Source organism: Phoca vitulina, unplaced genomic scaffold (assembly GCF_004348235.1).
Source record: "Phoca vitulina isolate PV1807 unplaced genomic scaffold, GSC_HSeal_1.0 scaffold77, whole genome shotgun sequence".
NCBI lineage: Eukaryota > Metazoa > Chordata > Mammalia > Carnivora > Phocidae > Phoca > Phoca vitulina.
Genome location: NW_022589780.1, coordinates 1087060 through 1109866, shown reverse-complemented (window position 1 = coordinate 1109866; position 22807 = coordinate 1087060). Strand labels below are relative to the sequence as shown.

Here is a 22807-nt window from a genome sequence, read left to right as displayed (position 1 = left end):
TAGTGTTTTCAAGGTTCATCCGTGTTGTAGCATGTGCCAGGACTTCATTTCTGTTTCTGGCTGAATAATATTCTGTTATATGCATACAACATATTTTGTTTATCCATTCATCAGTTGACAGATATTGGGTTGTTTCCACTTTGAGTCTATTATGAATAATGCTCTATGAGCATCCATATGCAAAGGTTTGCATGGACATGTGTTTCCATTTCTTTTGGGTATGTATACTTACTGGATCATATGGCAACTCTATGTTGAACCTTTTGAGGAATGGCTAGGCTGTTTTCCGTAGCAGCTACACCAACCTCACATTCCCAGCAGTGAGGGTTCCACTTTCTCTCTATCCTCACCAACCCTTGTTAGTGTCAGTCTTTTTGGTTCTAGCCATCCTGGTGAGTCTGAAATAATATTCTGGGGTTTTCATTTGCATTCCCCCAGCGGCTAGTGACATTGAGCATCTTTTCATGTGCTTATTGTTGCCCATTCATTTTTGCTTTGCTCCATCCCCTGATTTGATTCTCACCCTATTTCTTTTCTAAATTGACTAGAGACCAGAGCAGGACAACTATGTTATTACTCAGGTGATCAGAGGGAACCAGGAGGATAAGGGACTACCTTTCACTCTTATCACTGAGGGCTGGAGGGGCTAAAGCCTTGGGTGTAGATAATTTTAGCTAGGAATGCTGACCTGATAAAAGTGATAGGGCCCACCCCCACCCCCCAAAAAAAGACAGAAAAAACCCACAGCTTATTCACATACCCAACAATTCACTCATTTAAAGCATACAGTTCAGTGTTTTTTAGAATGTTCAGACTGGTGCAGCTGTCACCACAATTAAGTTTAGAACATTTTCCTCACCCCTAAAAGGAGCCCTGTCCCATTAGCAGTCACTCCCCATTTCCTCCAACTTCTCCCCTCCCCTAGCCCTAGGCAACCACTAATCTACTTTCTGTTTCTATAAAGTTACTTTATCTGGCCGGTTAATATAAATGGAATCATACCATATGTAGTCTTTTGTGTCTGCCTTCTTTCATTTAGCATAATGTTCTCTAGGTTCATCCATGTTGTAGCATGTATCAGTACTTCGTTCCTTTTTTATGGATGAATAATATTCCATCCTATGGCTTTATCACATTTTGTTCCTGTATTCATCAGCTTATGAACATTTGAGTTGTTTCTGCCTTTTGACTATTACGAATACTCCTGTGAACAGTCATAGACGAGTTTTTGTGTGGTCATGTTTTCAACTCTCTTGGAGATGTATACATACACACACATACCTAGGAATGGAATTGCTGGGTCATAAGGTAACTTAACATTTAACATTTTGGAGGAACTGCCAAACTTTTTCCCAAAGTGGCTGCACCCTTTTACCTTTTAGGCCAGCCCTAAAGTTTGTAAACTTAGGAGAGAAACTTAGAAGAGAAAAAAATGTTAGCTTTCTTTCCAGTTTTGCCTACTGGGCTGAACTTTATATACAGATATGTGTGTTTGTGCTGGGGGTTTTCTATCTCCCATGTAGCCCAGGGACATGGTAGCTGGAGTTGGCAAAGCATTCTGCACCTAGCTAGGCAGGTGCTTTCTTTTCCTTGTTAGATGGTTTGAGACAAAATCCTATAAAACATCAGTTTTTTGGGACGCCTGGGTGGCTCAGTCGGTTAAGCGTCTGCCTTCTGCTCAGGTCATGATCCCAGTGTCCTGGGATCGAGTCCCACATCGGGCTCCTTGTTCGGCAGGGAGCCTGCTTCTCCCTCTGCCTGCCACTCCCCCTGCTTGTGAGTGCTCTCTCTCTCTGACAAATAAATAATAAAAATTTTTAAAAACAAAAACATCAGTTTTCCGGATAGAATGGCTATAATAATATATAGGAATGAGAATGAATTATTTATTTAGTTATAGCTCTTTGAGATTTCCTTTTAATTCAGTGTATTGCTTGTTGAAATCTTGACCCTGTTATTTACACTGTTGATTTATTTAAAGCTTTAACCTTATATTCTGTAATAGGGAAATTGTTTTGTTTTAAAGAGAAATAGGAGAAGTAGAATAATTTGGGCCTGTCATTGTTACTGAAAAAATAGTTTTTGCTTCCTTATGTTAAGAATATATATATAAATAATGTGTATATATATGGATAAAAATATACACATATATTTTGTATGTGTGTGTATGTATAAATGCTAAGTCATTAAATCCTATGGGAATTATCTTGGAGGAGGAGCCAAGGCCCTGGGTTCTAGTTCTTACTTTATCTTTTTGTGGGGGAGGGGCGGGGGGGGAGAGAGAGAGAGAGAATCTTCCCTGAGCATGGAGCCTGACATGGGGCTCGATCTCACAACCCTGAGATCATGACCTGAGCTGAAATCAAGAGTTGGACTCTTAACCGACTGATCCCACCCAGGTGTCCTCGTTCTCACTTTATCTTTAAGTTAGCTGAATGATCTTATGCTAGTCAGTCTCTTTGAGCCTCAATTTTCTGATCTGTAAAATAAGGGGACTGTGCAAAATGATCTCTAATGTTTCTTCTACCTCAAATTTTGTGTCAGATAAATGGAATTGAGTTGAAAATTCAATTTACATTTGTATTTGTACCTAGACTGTTACTGAATCACAAAGTCTTGAGCTAATAACCGTCTTGCTTTAATAAGGGTCTTGTCTTCCCCTCTTCTTTCCTGTGATAAGGCTTTCATTCTCTTGAAATGGATCTTTGTTGGGGCGCCTGGGTGGCTCAGTCCTTAAGCGTCTGCCTTCAGCTCAGGTCATGATCTCAGGGTCCTGGGATCGAGCCCCACATCAGGCTCCCTGCTCAGTGGAAAGCCTGCTTCTCCCTCTCCCACTTCCCCTGCTTGTGTTCCCTCTCTTGCTGTGTGTCTCTCAAATAAATAAATAAAATCTTTTTTAAAAAAGAGAAATGGATCTTTGTTTACTTTTCATTGAATTTGGATATCTTTAAAAAAGCAAAGGCCGTAGAAATTTGGGGATTTTTCCACTTGATGAAATTAAGTGATAAAAATTTAAATAGACCAAAAGAAGAAAACTAATATGTTTTGTATAAATATGTACATTAAGGGTCTGGTTTACGTACATATTCTTCAGATTTTCACAAGGGAGGAAGAATTTTGCAAATCTTGCGTTAAATTCCAGATTAGATTTTTTTTTTTTTAAAGATTTATTTAGGGATGCCTGGGTGGCTCAGTTGGTTAAGCAACTGCCTGCAGGTCAGGTCATGATCCCAGGGTCCTGGGATCGAGCCCTGCATCGGGCGGGCTCCCTGCTCTGCGGGGAAGCCTGCTTCTCCCTCTGCCTGCCGCTCCCCCTGCTTGTGCTCTCTCTCTTTGTCAAATAAATAAAATCTTTTTTAAAAAAAATAAAGATTTATTTATTTTAGAGAGAGAGAGTGCGTGGGTGCATGTGCACACACACGAGTGGGGCGGGGAGGGCCAGAGGGAGAGAATCTTCAAGCCGACTTCCTGCTGAGCATGCTGAGCACGGAGCCCGATGCATGGGGCTTGATCCCATGACCATGAGATCATGACCTGAGCAGAAACCAAGAGTCAGACGCTTAACCTTAACCACCGAACCACCCAGGTGCCCCCAGACTAGATTATTAAGAGTTGTTTTGTAAACACTCAGAAAAAAAATGGTGAGCACAGGAACCAGTATTGGTTTACCAGGTTCAAACAAGTCATGTCAGACTTGCCAAATTGCCTTGAGGGGACAGGGTTACTGGACTGGTAGGTCAGGGAAATATGGTAGATGTGGTATATCTAGATTTTGACAAGGAATTGGCAAGGCTTCTCTGGATAAGATGGTGAGGTGATAATAGTGATAATATGTCTAAGGGGATTTGTCTGCAACTGATTGATCAATCCCAAAGGAAAATGATGAATGAGCCAGGAGCAGTGTGGAGGGGAGTTTCTAGTGGTTGTGTTGTCCTGGCTTTGTCCTTGGGCCTGTCCTATTCAGTCTGCCTCCCCACTCTCCTCAAATTATTTTTGTATTGCATTTAGATTTATAGCAAATTGGAAAATACAGAAAAATACAAAGTAAAAAAAAAAATCAAATCTCCTGTAAAACTACCTCTAGAAATAACCAGTTTGTGTCTGTATGTGTATGTATGTGTTGGGTGTTATTTCCCTCCAAACTTTTATATATCATATAATATGTATGTATCTCTTTCAAGACTAGAATCATTGATTTAAGCAGTTTTGTATCCTTTTAACTTGCCGTATGTCATGAATATCTTACTAAAATGGTTTTTAATAGTTAAATAATATTTCATCATGTGTGTGCCATAATTCGTGTGACTAGTCCCTTTTTGGTGGACATTAGGTTGTTTCCAATTTTTTATCTTATAAATAACACTGATGGATATCCTTGTATGAGGCTTTTTGTGAATCTGATATTGCTTCTTCAGAATGAATTCCTTGGTGTGGAGTTATTGGTCCAAAGGGTATGAACATGTTTAAGACTTGATATATTTTGCCAAATTGGTCTCCACCTCCACCAACAGTATAGAGGGTGTGTAGTTTGAGATCTTGCTAACATGGAGCATTATTTTTTTTAAATCTCTGCAAATTTGATAGGTAAAAAATGTTATTTCACTCATATTTTAATTTTTCTTTTTTTTAATAACAATTGAATGTGTGTGTGCATGTATATGTTCACTGGTCATTTTGTGTGTGTGTGAATTGCTTGTTCATACCTTTTCTCCATTTCCCTATTGAGGTGTGTTCATAAGTTCTTATTGATGTGTAAAAGCTTAAATGTAGTTAGAATATTAATTCTTTGTCATGTATATTACAAAGATTTTTCCCAGTTTGTAGTTTGCTTTTTTATTTTATTTTGATGTACAGATATTTTATGTTTTTATGTAGTCTATCAGTGTTTTCTTTTGTACCTTTAACAAGTAAATGTTCGCTTTTGTTTTATTCTGGTTATTTAATGTTATTGTTTTCACACTTAAAACCTTAACCTGCCTGGAATTTATGATGTAAGGTAGGATAGTACCTTATTTGTGCTCCAGATGTTTAATGAATTACCTCAGTACCATTTATTAAATATAAATAATCCATCATTTCCCTACTGTTTTGAAGTGCCACCTTTATTACACACACACACACACACACAATTTGGATTTTGGTATCTTATCCTGTTCTGTAATATTTTACTCTGGGATTATCAGTTACTGAAAAATGACCACAGATGACCACAGTAACAGGAAGTCTTTCTCTAGGTCCCATTTTTCTGGGTTCCTCCCATGGACACTTGATTCAAAAGATTCCGTTGATACCCCAGTAAAGATTGTCAGTGGATTTGTGATCCTGTCAGAGTGACTACAGAGTGAAGAACATTTGACTCTAGACTCTCGATTGACCTGGTAAAATGTAGAAATCAGTTACATTAACATTAACTCAAGTTAGCAAGTTTAATCATAAAATGTTTTGTTTCAATCACTGTGTTGCAGCATCTCTGTTAAGTGGAAAAGATTGTTACGAACAAGATTGCCTGCTATCTTGAGAGCAGGGAAAGGTATATTTTGTCTTCATTCTCATGTTTTCTGGATGAGGTGTTTTGTCTTGGGGTGGTTCTTATATACAGTTTGGATTATGGGTTGAAGGAGCTAAAGGCTTTGTTAATCCTGCATTTGAATATACTATATGAAGCTCCTTTGAAACAGAGAAGGGGTCCTAGTTGAGGCTTTTACCCTAATCTGCTGGGTCATCTGGGATAGGTGAGAAGGACCAATGGCAAAGTCCTGTGAATAACTTTTTCTTTGCTTGATGTGAGGTCAAAGCGTTTATCATTCTACTCATTTAAGACCAGGCGGCTGAATGTAATGAAACCTTTATATACTATATAGCACTTTTGCTCAGTAGCTCTTCTTGCATCCTCACTAAGCTCTTTGGGGGACAGAAACATCCAGTCAACAGGGATAAACTGGAATCTTTTATGGCATGCTGATCTGTTTTATTTCCAGTATCAGGATGCTATCCAGAACCCTGGCCATGTGTGTGTATGGCTGAGGAAGCACATTGTGGCAATGTAGGGACCAGAACAATGACACTGAGGTTTCTGTTTTGGGTTAGTCATGGTTCCGAGCCCATTGTTCTAAAAGTAGACCTGAAATTATTTTTCTTCGAGCAATATTTGCTCATATTGAGACCTGTTTGCCACTTTTCTGCCCTCTCACATAGCCTTAAGACATTTTTTTTTTTTTTGCAATTTCTACCCATTGATTTGGTATTATTTTTTGACCCAGAGAACTTAAGATTATTTGCAGCTGTGAAGATTTCCCTCTTCTGGCTCATATTTAAAAATTAAAATTAGATTAGCCCTAGGTTTGATTCCTTATGGGCCTCATTGATTTGGTCATAAAATCATAATTATGTCAAAATTAGAAGGGACCTGAGGAACTGTCTAGTTTTAGAGGTCTTAGATTCTTTAAATAGTAGACCCTATAATTAAAAACTAACCCAACTAATATTATTATTATTAATATTATCATATTATTTTATTTGTGATTCCTAGAAATATGCTATTTGGCTATTTATATACTTACCTCCACACCAACAGGTATCTTCTTGATGGACTTATTTTACTTTCAGCTCCATCCATTTTTTTCCTTTCCTCCCCTCCCTCCCTCCCTCCCTCCCTCTCTCTCTCTCTCTTTCTTTCTTTCTTTCTTTCTCTCTGTTTCTTTCTTTCTTCTTTAAGGATCAGCTCCATCCATTTCTTTTGAAAACATGAGCTATATTATTGGGACAGATGCTTGTAATTTAGACACATCCTGAGGGTCTGTGCTCCAAAGGCAACTATAGAAACCTAAAACACTATTCATACACATCAAAATCTGTGACTGTCTCATGATGTTGTCACTTCATTTCCACCACAGTTCTGTACATTTTCACAGTGGGTGATTCCCTTGAGCTCAGTGCAGCTCAGCTGATGGCAAACAAGAGTTGTATGAGTTTGAGATTTGAACACCTGTACTTCTGTAAGAACAGATGAGCCTTTGAGCAGCTATTGACTTATTTGGAGTTTCTAGCTAGTCAATACATGTGCAGTTATCCAGCCCCGTCTTCCCTGCTCAGTATTTGTACAGGGACTCAAAGTCAGGAAGTTACACTTCTTTTGTACTTTATTTGTGTCTTCCTATTGTTGCTACCTGTCGAAATCTGTGTGTCTGAAGTCTGTTATTCAGTTGTTTCCCCGGCTTTGTTGTCATTTCCAAATTTGATAGGCATGGCTTTTATTTTATTTTGTAGCATTTCCTTTTTTGTATCTTCACTCAAATCATTGGTAGTCTATACCACGTGAAGAATAAGTACCCTTTGCTGCTCCCATTTGTTTCCTGTCTCTACAACATTTTCCTACCCGTAATCAAGGCCCAAATAAACTTTTTATGGGTTAAGAAACTGAGCCCCTTTCAGCTTTTCCAAATTAATGACAAATGTCATTTTCTATCCAGAAAAGACAGTTTTTTTAGAGTGGGGGGAGGCAGAGGGAGAAGGAGAGTGAGAATCTTAAGCAGGCGCCCTGCCCGGCATGGAGCCCTACACAGGGCTTATCATGACCTGAGCCGAAATCAAGAGCTGGATGCTTAACTGACTGAGCCACCCAGGTGCCCCCTGAGAAAACAGTTTTGTCATTAGGAAGGTAGATGGGTTTGAGAGCAAAGTCTTATTAGAGGGGAGATGGGTTTGGAGGCTTGGATGTGTGTCCAGTTCATATTAGTGAACATTGTAGTTTCGGTCCTTTTTGATGCTTTATTAGGCTATTAAGTAGATCTTGAAACCTCTGACATGTCAGTGTTTTGCATAAATGGTTTGTGGTTTTGTTGGTCAGTTTTTAGCATTTTGGGGTGGGTAGAAGGGGAAAGTTTTGTATTTTTTCTTAATTAGTTCCTGAGGAGCCAGAACTTGAGAATTAGTGTCCAGGTTTGTCCTGTTAGATCTTTATCATGAATTAACACATTCAATAAAAGTTTGTTGACTCAACAAGGGTGCTGATTGCCAAACTTTGAGAAGGAAAAAAAACCCACATCAAGGAGCTTATAATTTTGTAAAGGAAATGACATCACCACAAATTCTGGGCACTAGGTTTTAAAAGGGAGAAGTAGTACAGCGTCTGGAAACCATGTTCGATGAAGAATACTTAAGGAAGTAATAATATTTAGCCTGGAGAAGGGATAGCTTATTTTGAGGACATGATGACTATTCTCTATTATGGCTGATATTATCCCACTTTTTCCTGGTCTTTCAGGAAAAAACTCAGAGGTTGCCTTTGATCCCTTCATCCAATCAGATGTCAAATTTTATCTCTTCTAGTTCCAACATATTTCTTGATTCTTGTCCCTTTTTTTATATTCTCAATTGCCCCCCCTGCTATGTCAGGCCTTTCAAGTCATTGTCTCTACCCGTAGAAGAGGTTCTTGGTCTCTGTTATCTTTCTCTCTGTCCTCCATTCTATATTACATTCCCAGAATAATCTTCCCCCCAAACCTAGTTCTGATTGTGTCATGTCCCTATTTAAACACTTAACAGTGGTTCCCCTAGCCTAGTAAGAAAGTCTTATCTCAAACTCTTAGAATCTGGTCCCCAACCTTACATCACCGCCACCTTACCCTTTTCACACTCTACCTTCTATTCAGGCTTATTCAGTATTCTTGGAACCTGCTCCAGGCTTTCCCAGTTCTTTGACCTTCTTTAAACTGTTCCTTCATACTATTATGAAGAAGAGATCCATCATGTTTTAAATGTTGTTTTAAACACCAAAATTAGGACCAGCTGGCAAAAGAAATGGCCCTTAAACCAAGAATTTTCTCTTGAATAGTGTTGTCTAGTCTAATAACGAAGGAATAGAGAGCTTCCCAACATTGGACATACTTGAGCAAGAGGCTGAGTGCTGGCTGGTTTGGCTGATGTAAAAGCGGGGGCTACTTACACTAGGGGCTGTAGGGGCTAGGCAGAAAGAGAAAGCGTGGTCCTCTGCTGTTAAATCTACATGTGAGGCACCAACCACACTTTATCTCCCCTCAGTAGCCCTCATGATACACACACACACACACCCCTGCTCAAGTCATTCCTTCACTTAAAATCTTTTAATAACTTCTTTCCATCACTCTTAGGATAGTCAAGAGAAAATGAAGAGGCAAAATCAACAGTAAGGCAACAACAATGAAGTTAGAAAGAAAGCGGTGGATTGAGGAAGCAATTAGGAACAAATATCATCAAAACTTGAGGAAACACCGGTTGTGTGCAGGGGAAAGGGGGTTTTGTTTACAGTAACAGGGAGGTCATCAAGTAGGGGGAGGCAGAGTGGTCAAGTCTAGAGGTAGATCTTTCCAGAGTGTCTATAGAGCATCATATAGGTAGTAGGACAAGTCCTTTGAACCAACAACTCCACCCACAGGAGGCTGACATTTTCTGTGATTATGCAGAGGGAATATCTGAGGTTCCTCTTTGTCTTTGTCTATTCCAGATTACAGTCTTGCCTTTACTTTTGCAAAACCAAAAGGTTCATTGAAGTGTTTTTTTTCCCCAAACAAAAGATCAATCTGTCCTCAAAGGTAAATTCTGCCTCCACTTCTTCAGAAATGGAAAAGCTGCTGGAAGCTTTAGAATAGCAATTTGTCCTCAGCCTCCAGTCATAAAGGTTTCAGAAGGTTGGGGTTCAATTTGGTAGTGCCAATCAAATGTTTTTGTGTGCATATAATTTGACCCTGCAGCTTCACTTTGGGAAATCTATTCTATAGAAATGCTCATACAAATATACAGTGCAGCATTGGTGGTAATATTAAAAATTATGAACAATTTAAATGTACATCAGTTGGGATATGACTGAATAAATTATGGTCTATCCGTAGTATGAAATACTATGCAGCTATTAAAAAGAATGAGATATATCTCTATGTACTGACATGGCTGGGTTTTCCATGACCTATTAGAGGATGAAAAAAGTAGATTTATGTGACTCTCTGTGACTTGTGAGTATATATATATGTTAATGGAAGTAAGTCTGGAAGGATACGTGCTAGAAATATTAACTGGTTATCTTTGGGTAAGTGGGATGGGGGAAGTGATACAGGAATGTCTAAAGGAAAAAGGTAAAGATTTTTTAAAATCACGTGCTACTTTTATTTTAAAAAAAGGGTAAATTCATCAGCTTTCTGTGCAGGCACATTGGACAGAGGCCTCTAGCGCTTTCCTTTCCTTCAGGATTTGCAACTGTATTGGCAAATTTTTTTTTTTTTTGAGAGTTTTCCAACCCTCTGGCCCTACCTTCCTTTTGATACACGCTGCAGGATACTTACCTTAGCTTTTCCCTGAACTATAGAACAAACTCAATTTTGTAAGTCAAGACCAGCAGTTTCAAACCTTATTGGACATCAGAATCACCTTGATGCTTGGTAAAAATGCAGATTCCTGGGCCTGCTCCATAGATTTTGAGTCCGTGTGTCTAGGGTTGGATCCAAAATCCTGCTCTTTCAGTGGCACCCCAGGCGGTCAATGAGAAACCCTGTTTCAGGGAATGACATCTGATTGTGCCCCCACCCCTCATTTCTCTCTCCATGATTAGCAAAGGGAACCAGGGAGCAGTGACTCACCGTGGATATCTTTGTGGGTCACAAATGGTTGGGTTCATCTGAATGGGAAAAAATGAATAAAACATAGTTTAGTAGACTTGAGAGTTAAGTAGTAAGTGTTGTTTCTTTAAAGTAGCCTATTTGAAGTGGGCCCTTTGGGTTAGAGGCTGGTCTGGTGGGCAGTGACTAGGCATTGGCCAGCCTAGGAGATGCCTTTCAGCGATGGCTTCCTTAGTTATAAGTGGAAGGGGAGGAGGGACGGTGAGGTCTTAGACTTCAGATGCTTTTTACGTGAAGCTTCTGTCCTTGGAAAATGATGCTTCTAGTATTAAGATGAGGTACTATCTATCTTAAGACTATTCTAAATGTTTTTTGTTAGATTTATTATTTTTCTTTGTTATAAACAAAGTCTGTTAATCAGATGCCCACTATGGGTTATTAACATCACAAAAGGGTGTTTAAAAACCATATACCCGGGCGCCTGGGTGGCTCAGTTGGTTAAGCGACTGCCTTTGGCTCAGGTCATGATCCTGGAGTCCCGGGATCGAGTCCCGCATCGGGCTCCCCGCTCAGCAGGGAGTCTGCTTCTCCCTCTGACCCTCCCCCCTCTCATGCTCTCTCTCTCTATCTCATTCTCTCTCTTAAATAAATAAATAAAATCTTAAAAAAAAAAAACCATATACCCCAATTACTCCCAACAGTTAACCTTGGGAATAAAAGGAAATGGTAACACTTCTTAACTACCTTCCCAAGCCCTCAGTGAAGCTGGCAGCCATCAGTTAAATAAACCATTAGGTTTATTAGTTTGAGAACAGAAGCATCAACTTGGGCACAGTTTTCTAATTTGCTCCTCATTTACCCAACAGTCATTTATTCAGAGGCTACCCTGTGCCTAGTGGACATTGGATAATTCTACAGATAAAAGCCAGAGACTGATGAGCAGTTGGAACTCTAAGGGGATCATCTGAATGGGAGAAAATGAATAAAACACAATTTAATAGTCTTGAAAGCTTAGTAGCACATAGAAGACAGAACGTGGATTCCTTAAAGCAACAGCCTTGTTCTCTTTCTGTAGTCTATTTTAAGTGGGCCCTCTGGCCCAGCATTATCAACCTTGGATTAGGAGCTTTGAGGAAATAGTGGTTTGGTGGTTGTTTTTTAAAGGATTTTTTAAGAAACGTAGTTACTAAGCAACTGCCGTGACCTGCTGCTAAGTTGGAGTTCAGCGGGCAAGTCAATTCCAAAGAAGGGAATATACAAACAAGTTGCGAGAGGGGGGAAATGGCTTAGGGATAGATTTGGTATATATTTTTTCTGGGTTCAATGCGTATTTCTGCCTTCTACTTTATCTTCCCCAAGAAAGGGCTGCCTGGTCAGAAATCTCTTTGTCTCACCAACTTCTCCTGCTAGCCCGTGAGTGAGGAGGAGGACCAGAAAGGAGCCCACAAGAGGGCCCGGGTGGAGGGCTGAGCCCTGGAGTAGGGCCAGTTCCCTGGGCAGGAGGAAAGGTAGACAGCCCTGCTGCTGCACTCTCGGGCGGTCCAGGGCTTCTATGACACACCGGTCGCCACCCTCTACATTTCGATCATGACGCCTCATTGATATTGATGTGTTGCCTTGTAACCCTCAGAACGGGGACACTGTCCAGCTGCTGTCTTTTTCCCCCAACACTTAATGGGTGAGTCAGTGACTTAACCGCTTCCTGCAGGATTTCATGGACGGGAGTGGGTAATGAGGACAAATCACCATAACACCAGTGCGTGATGAATCAAAGAACACATGAATTTAACCAGTTGGCTTCATTGGTACCAGAGTGAACAAAAATAAACTTTGTTGAGGATGTTTGTGTGAGTTAAAACTCCATTCCCTCCCCTTAAGGCTTTTTAGCATTTCCCTTTATACCCAGCTGAAGGTCAGATTGCTTTGCCGAGGGAAGGGGAGTGTCAGGTGTTGGAACAGGTGTTTTGTTTTCTGCGTGTAGAGTCAGACAGACTAGATGGGGATGCTTCTTGCCAGCCCTCTATGGTGCATGAAAATGCTTTTGTGGAATTCTTTTTCCCTGGAAATATGTTTGTTTTTTAAAGCAGTTCTACAACCTTCAACCCCTACTATAAATTTTGTCTTCCTTTGAAATCTTGTCGTAATGAGGTATGCCTATCTTCTCCCATTTCCACAGCCTGTGCTTTACATATATCCCATTTTATGCAGCAGTTACAGACCTTAAAAATTGTTGTGTGTGGGGGGAGAATAAATGTGAATATCATATTTTAAATGTACTAGGAGAATGTCACAGCAAAGCATCCCTATTTAAAAAAAAAGCCTTTTATAATAATTGTACAGCTAGAATTAATTTTCCTCTCTCAGGTTTTCTCAAGTTGGGAGTAAACATGTAGTTGCCTTTCCAGAGTGATAAGGCTGTTTCAAGGCTGTTGTGATGGTGGTAGTGGGGTATAAAGCTGGGCATATGGACTTAACAACCCCACGGACTAGATGATTTTGGAGGAGAAAGGTGACAGCAGACTTTTCGGTTTGGGAGAATTTCTGTTTGTTAGAAGGGAAAGAACTCGGGAGAGCTTTGTGATCTTCTCATCTGATTGTGAGGTTTGTTTGTTTTTACCTTTGTGTACTGGGTTCCAATCTCCCCCTCCAAAAAAAGAAAACGTCATCTAGAAACAAATCGTCTTCCTTGCCTAACAATGATATAATGGCCTCAGGTCCTTTCCAGCCCCTCCACCCTGTGTCTCAGGGCCATCTGTTCTCTGCAATCCACTTTTTTGGGAAAGTCTCCTTTCCCATCTGCTCTCCTTGGGCCTTAGTGCCTGCTCTAAAGATTTATGAAGGCTGCACTGGAACCTCTTTCCAGTTGTTTTTTTTGTTTGTTTGTTTTGTTTTTTTAAGGATCAGTGAGATTTCAAGGCAGATAAAAGCTTTTGCCATTCGATATGTCCGAATGTTACTCCTTTTTCAGGTGTGTTTCTTCCTTCTCTTGGTCAGTGAGTGGAAAGACGTCTGTCTGTCTGTGCTTGGAGGAGGGACTCTGCTTATCACAGCAAAGATGGACTGTGCTGGCACCGGCTGCTTTGAAGCCCAGTGTCCTCCTGGCTCTTTAGCCACTGGCCCCCAGGCTTGGTGCAGCTCCTTGGGTTCATTCTTGTCCTTGTCTCCCTGACAGAGTACAGTCGCTTTGAATCGAAGATACATGACTTGCGAGAACAAATGATGAACAGCAGCATGAGCTCTGGGTCTGGGTCCCTCCGAACAAGTGAGAAGAGGTCTTTGTATGTCAGGTAAGTCACACTTCTGAGCACCAGGCCTTGTGCTGCGTGAGGAGAGCTCTGTGCCGACACAGCCCTTCCTGTTTAACTAGTGGGATTGGGAGCGTGTGCGCCCAGTACTAAAGCAACATTCTGCACTGTATGCTCAGGCTGTGTACTTTATGGTCAGGGTCTCTCCCTTCTGTGAGCTGGCTTCTTCCTCTTTGCTCATGAATGACTCAGTACGAGAACATTTCAGTTTGCTCTAATTGTAAAAGACTGCTGGGTGATTGTTGCTAGTCAGCATTCAAACAGCACTCAAATGTTCAGAGTACTTTGCTTGCAATCTGTGATTTGAGGGGAAAACTTGGCATCCCCCCCTTCCACATATGCATAGTAGACATCAGCCTTTGTATCTGAGCATATCAGCTATCACTGTGTTCTGGTACAGGGTCTCTTGTAAGAGACCAAAGAACTGACAGGTTGCTGCTTCTGGGTCTTTTTTTAAAAACGGTGTTTTCTTCCTCCCTGCTGCGCCGGTCTGCTGTATCTGAATCATGGAACATGGGATGGGATGGTGTATGGTCCCCAGGAAGGGTGGGTGGAGGGAACGGATGTATAGCATTGACTGTCTTGCTGCTGAAAGCTATTCTGAGATACTGAGCAAGGTTAAGCTTTTGACCCTGGAGGCACATTATAATACTTGGGCAGGTCAAAGTACAAACCTCTTGGGGAGTTGGACTGCTAAGCGAACACTATGGCCTCCTTGTAGAAGTAGGGATAGTTTTCTTCTTCCTGCCCTAGCTTCTTGGCAAAACTCCCAGCAGTGTGGTGCAAGTACATTGTATCTTTCCAAGGTTAAAATCCTTAGAGTAAGAGGTGGTGGGGTAACTCCCCTGAGCCAGAGAGAGAGCGCTGTGTGTGTGTGTGCGTTTACTGCTTAGGTGTGGGGCTGTGTTAGACTCTTGGGTTGAACTTTCTCTAGTGGCCTCTGATACCCGCTGCGGGGTTAGGAGAGAAGGCTACATTTGCTAATTGCCTGGCAATGGGACAACTGCTCTGTCTTTGGGGTTTGACTTGAGGATAGCAAGTGGATATAAATGCTAATTGCAGTTCGGTTCCAGTGCTTGATTTCCTTTTCCCTCAGCTGGTAGTCCCTGGCCTGCCTGCAGGGAGCGGAGCCCAGGGAGCAGCCCAGCTGTGAGTCTGAAGCCCACTAGAAACCTTCATGATTCTTTTTTTAAAAATGAACCCTCCACTTGACTCCTTGTTTGTTGAGAGCAGCTTTCTTCACTTTTGCTGTGCTCGCCTCCTGCTGTGAAGGGAGGAGAGCTAGGGGAAGGCTGGACTAGTCACTGGTGATCTTTTCAGTCTCCTGTTTTCCGTCACTAAGCCCGTGCTCTGGGTCTGTAGCCTAGACACCGGCACACTGATGGGGGAAGCAGAAATGTGCTGTTGCCCCCGGCAAAAGGGTAATACTTATGTGACTTGGTCAGGATTGTTCCGTTCCCGTGCTGCCAGCCCCCGCAGATGTGGCACTCCAGTGTGCGTGGGAAGCTGCTCTTTAGGCAAGACAGTTTCTTCGGAGAGCTTTATTTTTAGATTTCCTCTCTCCACCTATCCTGTGCTAGAGCTCTCCCTGCCTGGGTAGGGGAAGTGGGGCATTAGCTCCTGACCTAGAAGACCCAAAAGACCTGGAACACCCTCTTCTCTGGCCCTGGGGAAAGGGATACATTGCGTCTGACTCTGGGGAGGGGGTGGACACTGCACTCTGTTTCTAGTGAATCAGTTTATATGGTTTATATAATCTGCCCTTAACCTCATCTAGATAACATCGGTGCCCTCTGCTTTATAATAATGAACATTTGTGATCACTAGACTTAGACTTAGTCAAGGAAAGTGTTTTATGGGGCTAAAGCAGTGAGCTGAGGTCTTCGCTAAGCTAACCCCTCTACCAGAGCCTGGCTTGCTCTGTTCCCTTTTGTGCCTGTTTGGCATTCTTTCATTCTGCACTTCGTTCCTTTTCATTAGCATGTGAACAAATTCAAGTTTCTTCCATTCTTAAAAAGAAGAGAAGAAAAATTCCCTTGATACCAATAGTCCCTTAAACTGTTGTCTCTCTTCTCTTTGCCACATGCGCCAAATTATGTGCCAGGAAACACTGGTTCCCCGAGATGTTAATAAGTATTGTGTGCAAAATCAATGGTTCAGTAAGTTGGGCAAATGCAGTATTAAACACAGGCAAGTTCTTCACTGTGGTTCATATCCAGGAAGGACTGTACTAGGCAGAGTTTCACCAGAAGATAGGAGCCTGGGAGCCTTATTTGGAGAAGCCCCTCTTAAATCCAGGTTAGGAAATGTTGGAGTCATCTGTACTTGCTCCTGCTATGTCTTCAAATCACCTCTCTTTCAGTAGGAAAGGAAGTGTGCATCTGCTTTTCAGCATGGTGGTGTGGTTCCAAGCAACTCCGGAAGGCTCCGGAGAGGAGCAGAAGCCCAGCTCTGTCAGGGATCCACGGTGACCTCTTAGTCATCAAATCCAATGACTGGTTCACTGATTCTCTGCCATTGGTCTGACCTCTTCACCACATTTGTTCCCACGAATTCCCTGCTTGCTTCTTTAAAGGCTCTCTTCCTACCTTGCTAACCATTCCTTGATATCTTTCATTAGCTCTGCCCCCTAAATGGCAATGTCATTTATTTTCACAGATTCTGATCCTGTTGTTGTATAAATGACATCCCTGATGTCCTTAGTGAACCCCAGACCTGCATATCAACTACTTGCTGGACGTGTGCATGAAGCTGCTCTCCTAGTGCCTCAAACAAGCAGTGTGTTCAAAACTGAACCCCCCCCACACACACACCTGCTGCTCCTCAATTTCCTTATCTAAGTTAATTGCATCGCCCTATCATGTGGAAAAGGGATTAGATTTGTTCTGTCACCCAAGGCAGATCTCAGCTCCACAGAAGGAAGAAAGAGCTGATGATTAAGACTGTCTGAAAATGGAATGGACTGCTTCCAGAGATAGTAAATTTTGATCTTTTGTTACTGGAGGTGTTTCAGAAGAGGCTGGGCACCCATTTGCCTGGTTGTTGCAAGAGGGGCTTGAAGCTAAAGCCACAATCTGGACATAATCTAATCAGAAGTTTTCAGTAGTTCTGAGATGTCTTCAGGATAAAGGGAAGCAAACCGTCAGGGAACATCTATGCATTAGGGCCTTTGTGATCCTCTTTAAATTGTGATTAAAATCCTTTAAATGATGCTGCAAAGTAGACCTTATTCTCATTTTACAGATGAGAAAACAGAGACTCCAGTTAGACAGCCAAGAAGTTTCAAAACTGGAATTTCAACCCGGTTGTTCTGACCATGGAGCCTGGTTCTTTCAGCATTTCCCAAACTTGCTGATAGGAATCAGCCGGCATGCTAGGAAAAATACAGATCCCCAGGCTCTTCTTTTACTGCTTTGGATTCACTGGGTTTGGGGAAATGTTTGTTTGTTTTTTTTTTTAACAAGCAACCAGAACGCTCAGGAATAACCAGTTGTTTGTCACTGTGGCTATTTGTTTCTGTTTCACTTGAACAACCGAACATGATGCTTACGGTAGCTCCTACTGTGCGGAAAGCAGGGAAGCACAGGGCTAAGAATTGGGGCATGGTTGTGGAGGTGGATTCAAGGAAGCAGCAGATGCCCTCCAGTAGCTTGCCCTCTACACAGAAGACACTGGGCAGCAGGTGGTTAAAACGAAGGAGCCGTTTTCAGTTGGGGTTTCACCTCTGATTCTTTTCCTGTTGTTTCCCCTCTGATATGTTTCTTCGCCCTTGCCTTCTCCTGAGTGTCTGTTGTTCTCTGGTGTGCATGGGTTGCCGAGCAAATACCACTGTCTTGCAGCGCCACCGAGCCTATAGCAGGTGAACCCTAGGTAGCTGCCGCTGTACGAACGAGAGGGGGGCGGTGGGATTTGTGGGAAGAAGGAGAGATTACAGTGTTTGGAAAATGTGACTTGGTTTTTTTTTTTTTTTTTAAAGATTTTATTTATTTATTTGAGACAGAGAGAATGAGAGAGAGCACATGAGAGGGGGGAGGGTCAGAGGGAGAAGCAGGCTCCCTGCTGAGCAGGGAGCCCGACGCGGGACTCGATCCAGGGACTCCAGGATCATGACCTGAGCCGAAGGCAGTCGCTTAACCAACTGAGCCACCCAGGCGCCCGTGACTTGGTTTTAAGATCACTAGTGACTTAATGGAAAGGCCTTCCCCAGCCTTCACCATACTAGCGTCATCTCTTCAGGGGTGTAGGTAGGATGAGCGGAGCCTGTCTTTCTGCCCACTCTAGGGCTTTTGTCTGCTAGTGAACTTGCCTTCCACGCTGGAAAAGTCCACAGAAGTATGTCTCTCTTGAGCCTCTTGCTCAGGATCAGGGTGGTTGGGGTGTTTAATTCAGGTCATTCTGATGTGAAGGGAGTACGAAAAGACACAGGGTAGGTGAGAGTTCCAGGGACCCTCCAAGTTCTAAACTTGGATGTTCTTTTGTCTATTTCTTGAATGAATGAATGAACGAAAGACCTTGTCCTCCAAAAGCTGCCAAGAGGCTTGAGAGTATATTTGTAGAAAGAGCTTTTGCAAGTCTCTTCTTGCAAATCACCAGGCTGGGTGCATTCTTCACAGCCACAGAACTACATCAGGCAGGTCTTTGGGGAGTCCTGGCCTCCCGGCTGGCCATCTACCATCCCAGTCTTCTTCCCACTTGAGGAAGGAAATCATGTTGGGGCATCTGTAGTCTCCATTCCCGAAACCGTGTCAGAAATATTGGCTTGATCATCACAGAAGGCCGCAGAAGGCTCCTTCTCGTCACCAAGCAGACATTAATTGTGCAGCTGTCCTGTGCTTAGAGCCCAGGGTGGTGCTTAGGAGAGCCTGACTTTGTCTTGTTCATTAATGAGCTTCAGTAGTGGATTAAAATGCCAGTGAGGTGATTCTGGCAGGCTTCACTATCTGACAGATTTGGGGGGTGATAATAATATACATCTTAACAAGCAATAGCAATTTCTGTGGTGTTCCGGGCTACCAGAGGGTGGGTGGGGCAGGGTTTCCTGTGTCAGTGATTCTTGAACTGCCTGTTGCTAGAGCATATTCCCCAAACAGCAGTCTTGGACCTGTGCTTATAATCCCCTCAGCTGACCCAACAGGTGTGGTGACCCCAAATGTTCATATATTGCAGGGCAATTGGTCCTTGACTGCCTGTCTAACGTCATAACTGACCTTTAAGGCCTGAGACTTTGAAGTAGACTAAGGAGAACAGTGCCCTTCCTTGTTCTCCATGTTCCCTTCTGCACAGAGTGCCACGAAGACCTGACTTGCTGTCATCTGCACTTGTGCGTCTTGTGATGACCCATCTTGTATCGACCTGAGTACTCAAGTTTGGGCTTTTAGGTTGCTTTTCGGAAGCTGCTAGCAATTTTAGCTCTCACAGTAAGGTCAAGAGCTGATGAATGACTATTGCCTTATGGCTCTCAGTGCATGCTTCACATGGACCAGGCAAGAGAGGGGCTGCTCAATTTTCAAATAATGCGTGCCTTTTATCTGGTACTTTCTGAAGCTCAGACTGCTATAACAAAGTACCATAGACTGGGTGGCTTAAACAATAGACATTTATTTCTCACAGTTCTGGACACTTGGAAGTCCAAGATCTAGGTGCCAGCAGATTCAGGTTCTGGTGAGCAACACCCCCCAACTTTCCTGGCTTGTAGATAGCCACCTTCTTGCTGTGTCCTCACCTGGCCTTTCCTGGGTGCGTGCAAGGAGAGAGAGAGAGAGATAGCTCCTTGTCTCTTCCTCTTCTCATAGGGGAACTATCTCCCTCATGACCTTATGTGAACTGAATTACCTCCCTCAGGCTCCATCTCCAAATACCATCACCTGGAAGGTTAGGGCCTCAATGTATGAATTTTGGTGGAACACAAACATTGAACCCATAACACTGACCAAAGGAAGAAAGCAGTGTCTTAGACCCCAACGGGCATGGGAGGGAAGTGCAATGGGAGAACTCTGAGGGATAGCAACTGGAGAGTAACTGGGAAGGTGTTTTGTGCCCCACTCCCCCAGTCTGATCTCCACCATTTATGAGCGTCAGACACGGCCTTAGTCTGCAAAGGGCTTCCCCTTTGGTGATATACTATGAAAGATTTTAAAACTGCAGGAATTAAATAGCCGTAAGTAAAAAACATTAAGAAAGGTCTTTGCTAAATACATAGCATGAATTTGGAAGAAAGAAATTTGGAGTGGTCAGGGTCACGGAGAAGGGTGGGACTTGGGTTGGACCCGGGGAAGCTGATGAGGGTGAGAGGGGACCAGCAGAGCCCCTCCCCCACCTCCCCAGGCCACACAGATAGCTGGAGCCGGGGGCAGACGGGTGGGCGCGCTGCTAGGTGAGTGCAGCGGAAGCAGCCGCTTGTCTTTGAGGCTGAAGTGCTCTTGTTTATTTTGCTTGGAGAAACCTGCCCGACCGGTTTCCTTGGTAGTTGCCATTTTCTTTGCATTCCTGTTCACCAAGACACCGAGGTGGCTGTGCCAGGTGCTTCTGATTTCTCTGGATCTTTTAGACCCAAACCTCACAATTTAGGACCTGAACTGCGGAGACTTTGGCCTGGTAATCTGTTTACTTTGAGCTGATTATCTTCCTGCTTTCCCGTCCGCCAGTGAGGTCCCAGGTGAAGGGAAGATTAGGCAAAGGCCCCCAGAGCACGTGTATTATGTGGGCAGGTGCACGCAGCTCTTAGGGGATACTGTTTGAAAGGTCACCACTTACACAACATATCTTTCAAGACCTTTGGCAGTGCTTTCTCCTTAGGAAGATAGGCAGCGGCATTTAAAGCTGCCGTGCTGAAGCCTAGCTCGGGAACTCCAACCTGCAGACCCTGGGAAGTGAGCATCTGCTTTTCCTGCTGGTGTGACTTGGCTCTGGAAGCCTGCTTCGTTGCCCACTTTCACTTTGTTTTTACATGCCACATTTTCTCAGGGCCAGTCTTTACCCTGCTTTTAAGAGAGGTTGGTGTTTTTCTGGCCTGGCCATAACGTTTGAGAAGTTGCAGGAAAACCCAGGATCTGGCTTTCCCTTGCTTCACAGAGGTGTGTGGCCATAACCAAGGAGGAACATATTCAGGGTTGAAGAATAATCTTTTATGTAGACCACTTACTGTGATCTTAGGCTGGAGATGGTAATATTTCCATAAGCTTTGTTCTCTCCTGACATAGTGTTTCCCTCTGAACTGACCAGTCCTCAACTCAGAGTCTGTCATGAAATTCTTTTTATCTAGACCCAGAAAGAATAAGGGGTTTCTGAAGCTTCTAGTCTCCCAACACACCATCTTGTCAATAAACTCACACACACGGGGTGGGACCAAGGTACCAGAGTGGTTAACTGTGGTTTTAGGTGTCTGGAGACAAATAGGTATTGACTTTCTTTTTTTCTGTTCAGTCTTTTTGAGTCAGAGGTTGAAGAATTTTGTTGCTATGTCATCTGGGCCTTCCATGTATAGGATTTCAGTTTCGGGACAGTGGTTCAGTCTGATTTAAAAGGGGTGGGATGGTATCTGCCTTGACTTTCTCTAGTGCTTGCCCTAAGGATATATCCAGGTTGTGGAGAAAGGTGCTCCTTCATCCTCTTACCAGTTCCTTACCAGTAACCTGAGGCATGTGTAACAAGGAGCCAGTCCTTGTCAATTTTAGGTTCCAGGCTGTTCCTTAGAGAGATCATCACTGCTAGATGGCCACAGTTTAACATGCTTCTTAAAGATCTCACGTAGGTAGTCGATACTTTTTCAAAATAAAATCTAAAAAAAATTTTTTAAAGACCAATTTATTTATTTTAGAGAGCAAGAGAGATGGGGTGGTGAGAGGGAGAGAGAAACTGAAGCAGACTCCGTACTGAGCATGGAGCCCGACTCGGGGCTTGATCTCATGACCTGAGCTGAAATCAAGAGTCAGACGCTTAACCGACTGCACCACCCAGGTGCCCCCAAAATTCATTAAGGTCTAATTTACATACTTTTTTTTCAATTACAGGAAATATACATCATTTGAAAGGTGCTTTCAGTTTACTACACAGCCTGTTGTTTTAATTTCTTCCTTATTTCCTTCTTTCTTGTAAGCTCTATGCCCAATGTGGGGTTTTAACTCACGACCCTGAGATGAAGAGTCCTGTGCTCTACCGGCCGAGCCATCCAGGCGCCCCTTGTTCTCTCTTAATTGTACCTTCCACATGGAAGTTTCGCCTGATAATGATAAAAAAGCTGAGGCCATGAAGTCGGTCTTACAAGGCCCACTAAGTGAATGCCCGACTCCCTAGCTGGACTGCGGACTGAGCACCTTGCACTGCAGCCAGATCTGGGTGCTGCTGACCCTGCCACACACCGTGGCTTGCTTGCCTCGAAGACTTTGCTCACACTGGTCTTTCTAGCCAGAAGGGCGTCTCTCCATCTCTCTTGAAATCCCGAACCTTCACTGAGACCCAGTTCAAAAGTCAACCCCTCCTCATAGCTTCCCCAAGTTAGGTTTGACCTATGCTCCCTCTGAATGCTTTTAGGCCTTGTCTTATCTCACCTTCGTGCCTCTCACTACCACACACTCAGCCAGCACACCCCGTAAGGCCAGGACTTAATCTTGCTTCGGCATCTCCCACCTATCAAACCCAGTGCCCCACACAGAGTAGACAAAGTGAATGTTTAAATAATGGAAGAAAGGTATTTTTTAGACATAGCCAAGTGGGGAATTAGCTTTTTTGGGGGGGGGGTTGTAATGTGACTGTGACTTAGACCTCATGAAATTTTTTTGAGATTTAAGAGCCCCAGTGTGAGAGTCACCCACCACACAACTCTAGATGAGGCCGTGTGTGCCTCTGGGCCTGCTTTCTGTCATCTCTGAGGAAGTTTTCTAGCTCATAGTCAAATAAAATTTCTGCAGGAAAAGAGAG

At 43.0% G+C, this 22807-nt stretch overlaps 1 protein-coding gene across 5 annotated transcripts in view; it reads left to right on the top strand.

Moving 5' to 3' along the window:
• The window catches only part of DLG3 (discs large MAGUK scaffold protein 3), a 54405-nt gene that overhangs the window by 14877 nt on the left and 16721 nt on the right, over nt 1-22807 (top strand). For all 5 annotated transcript variants that reach the window (XM_032393797.1, XM_032393794.1, XM_032393795.1 and 2 more), the window contains one exon: nt 13759-13873. In XM_032393797.1, coding sequence (XP_032249688.1) covers nt 13759-13873 — 115 coding nt within the window. The remainder of the gene's footprint in view (nt 1-13758; nt 13874-22807) is intronic.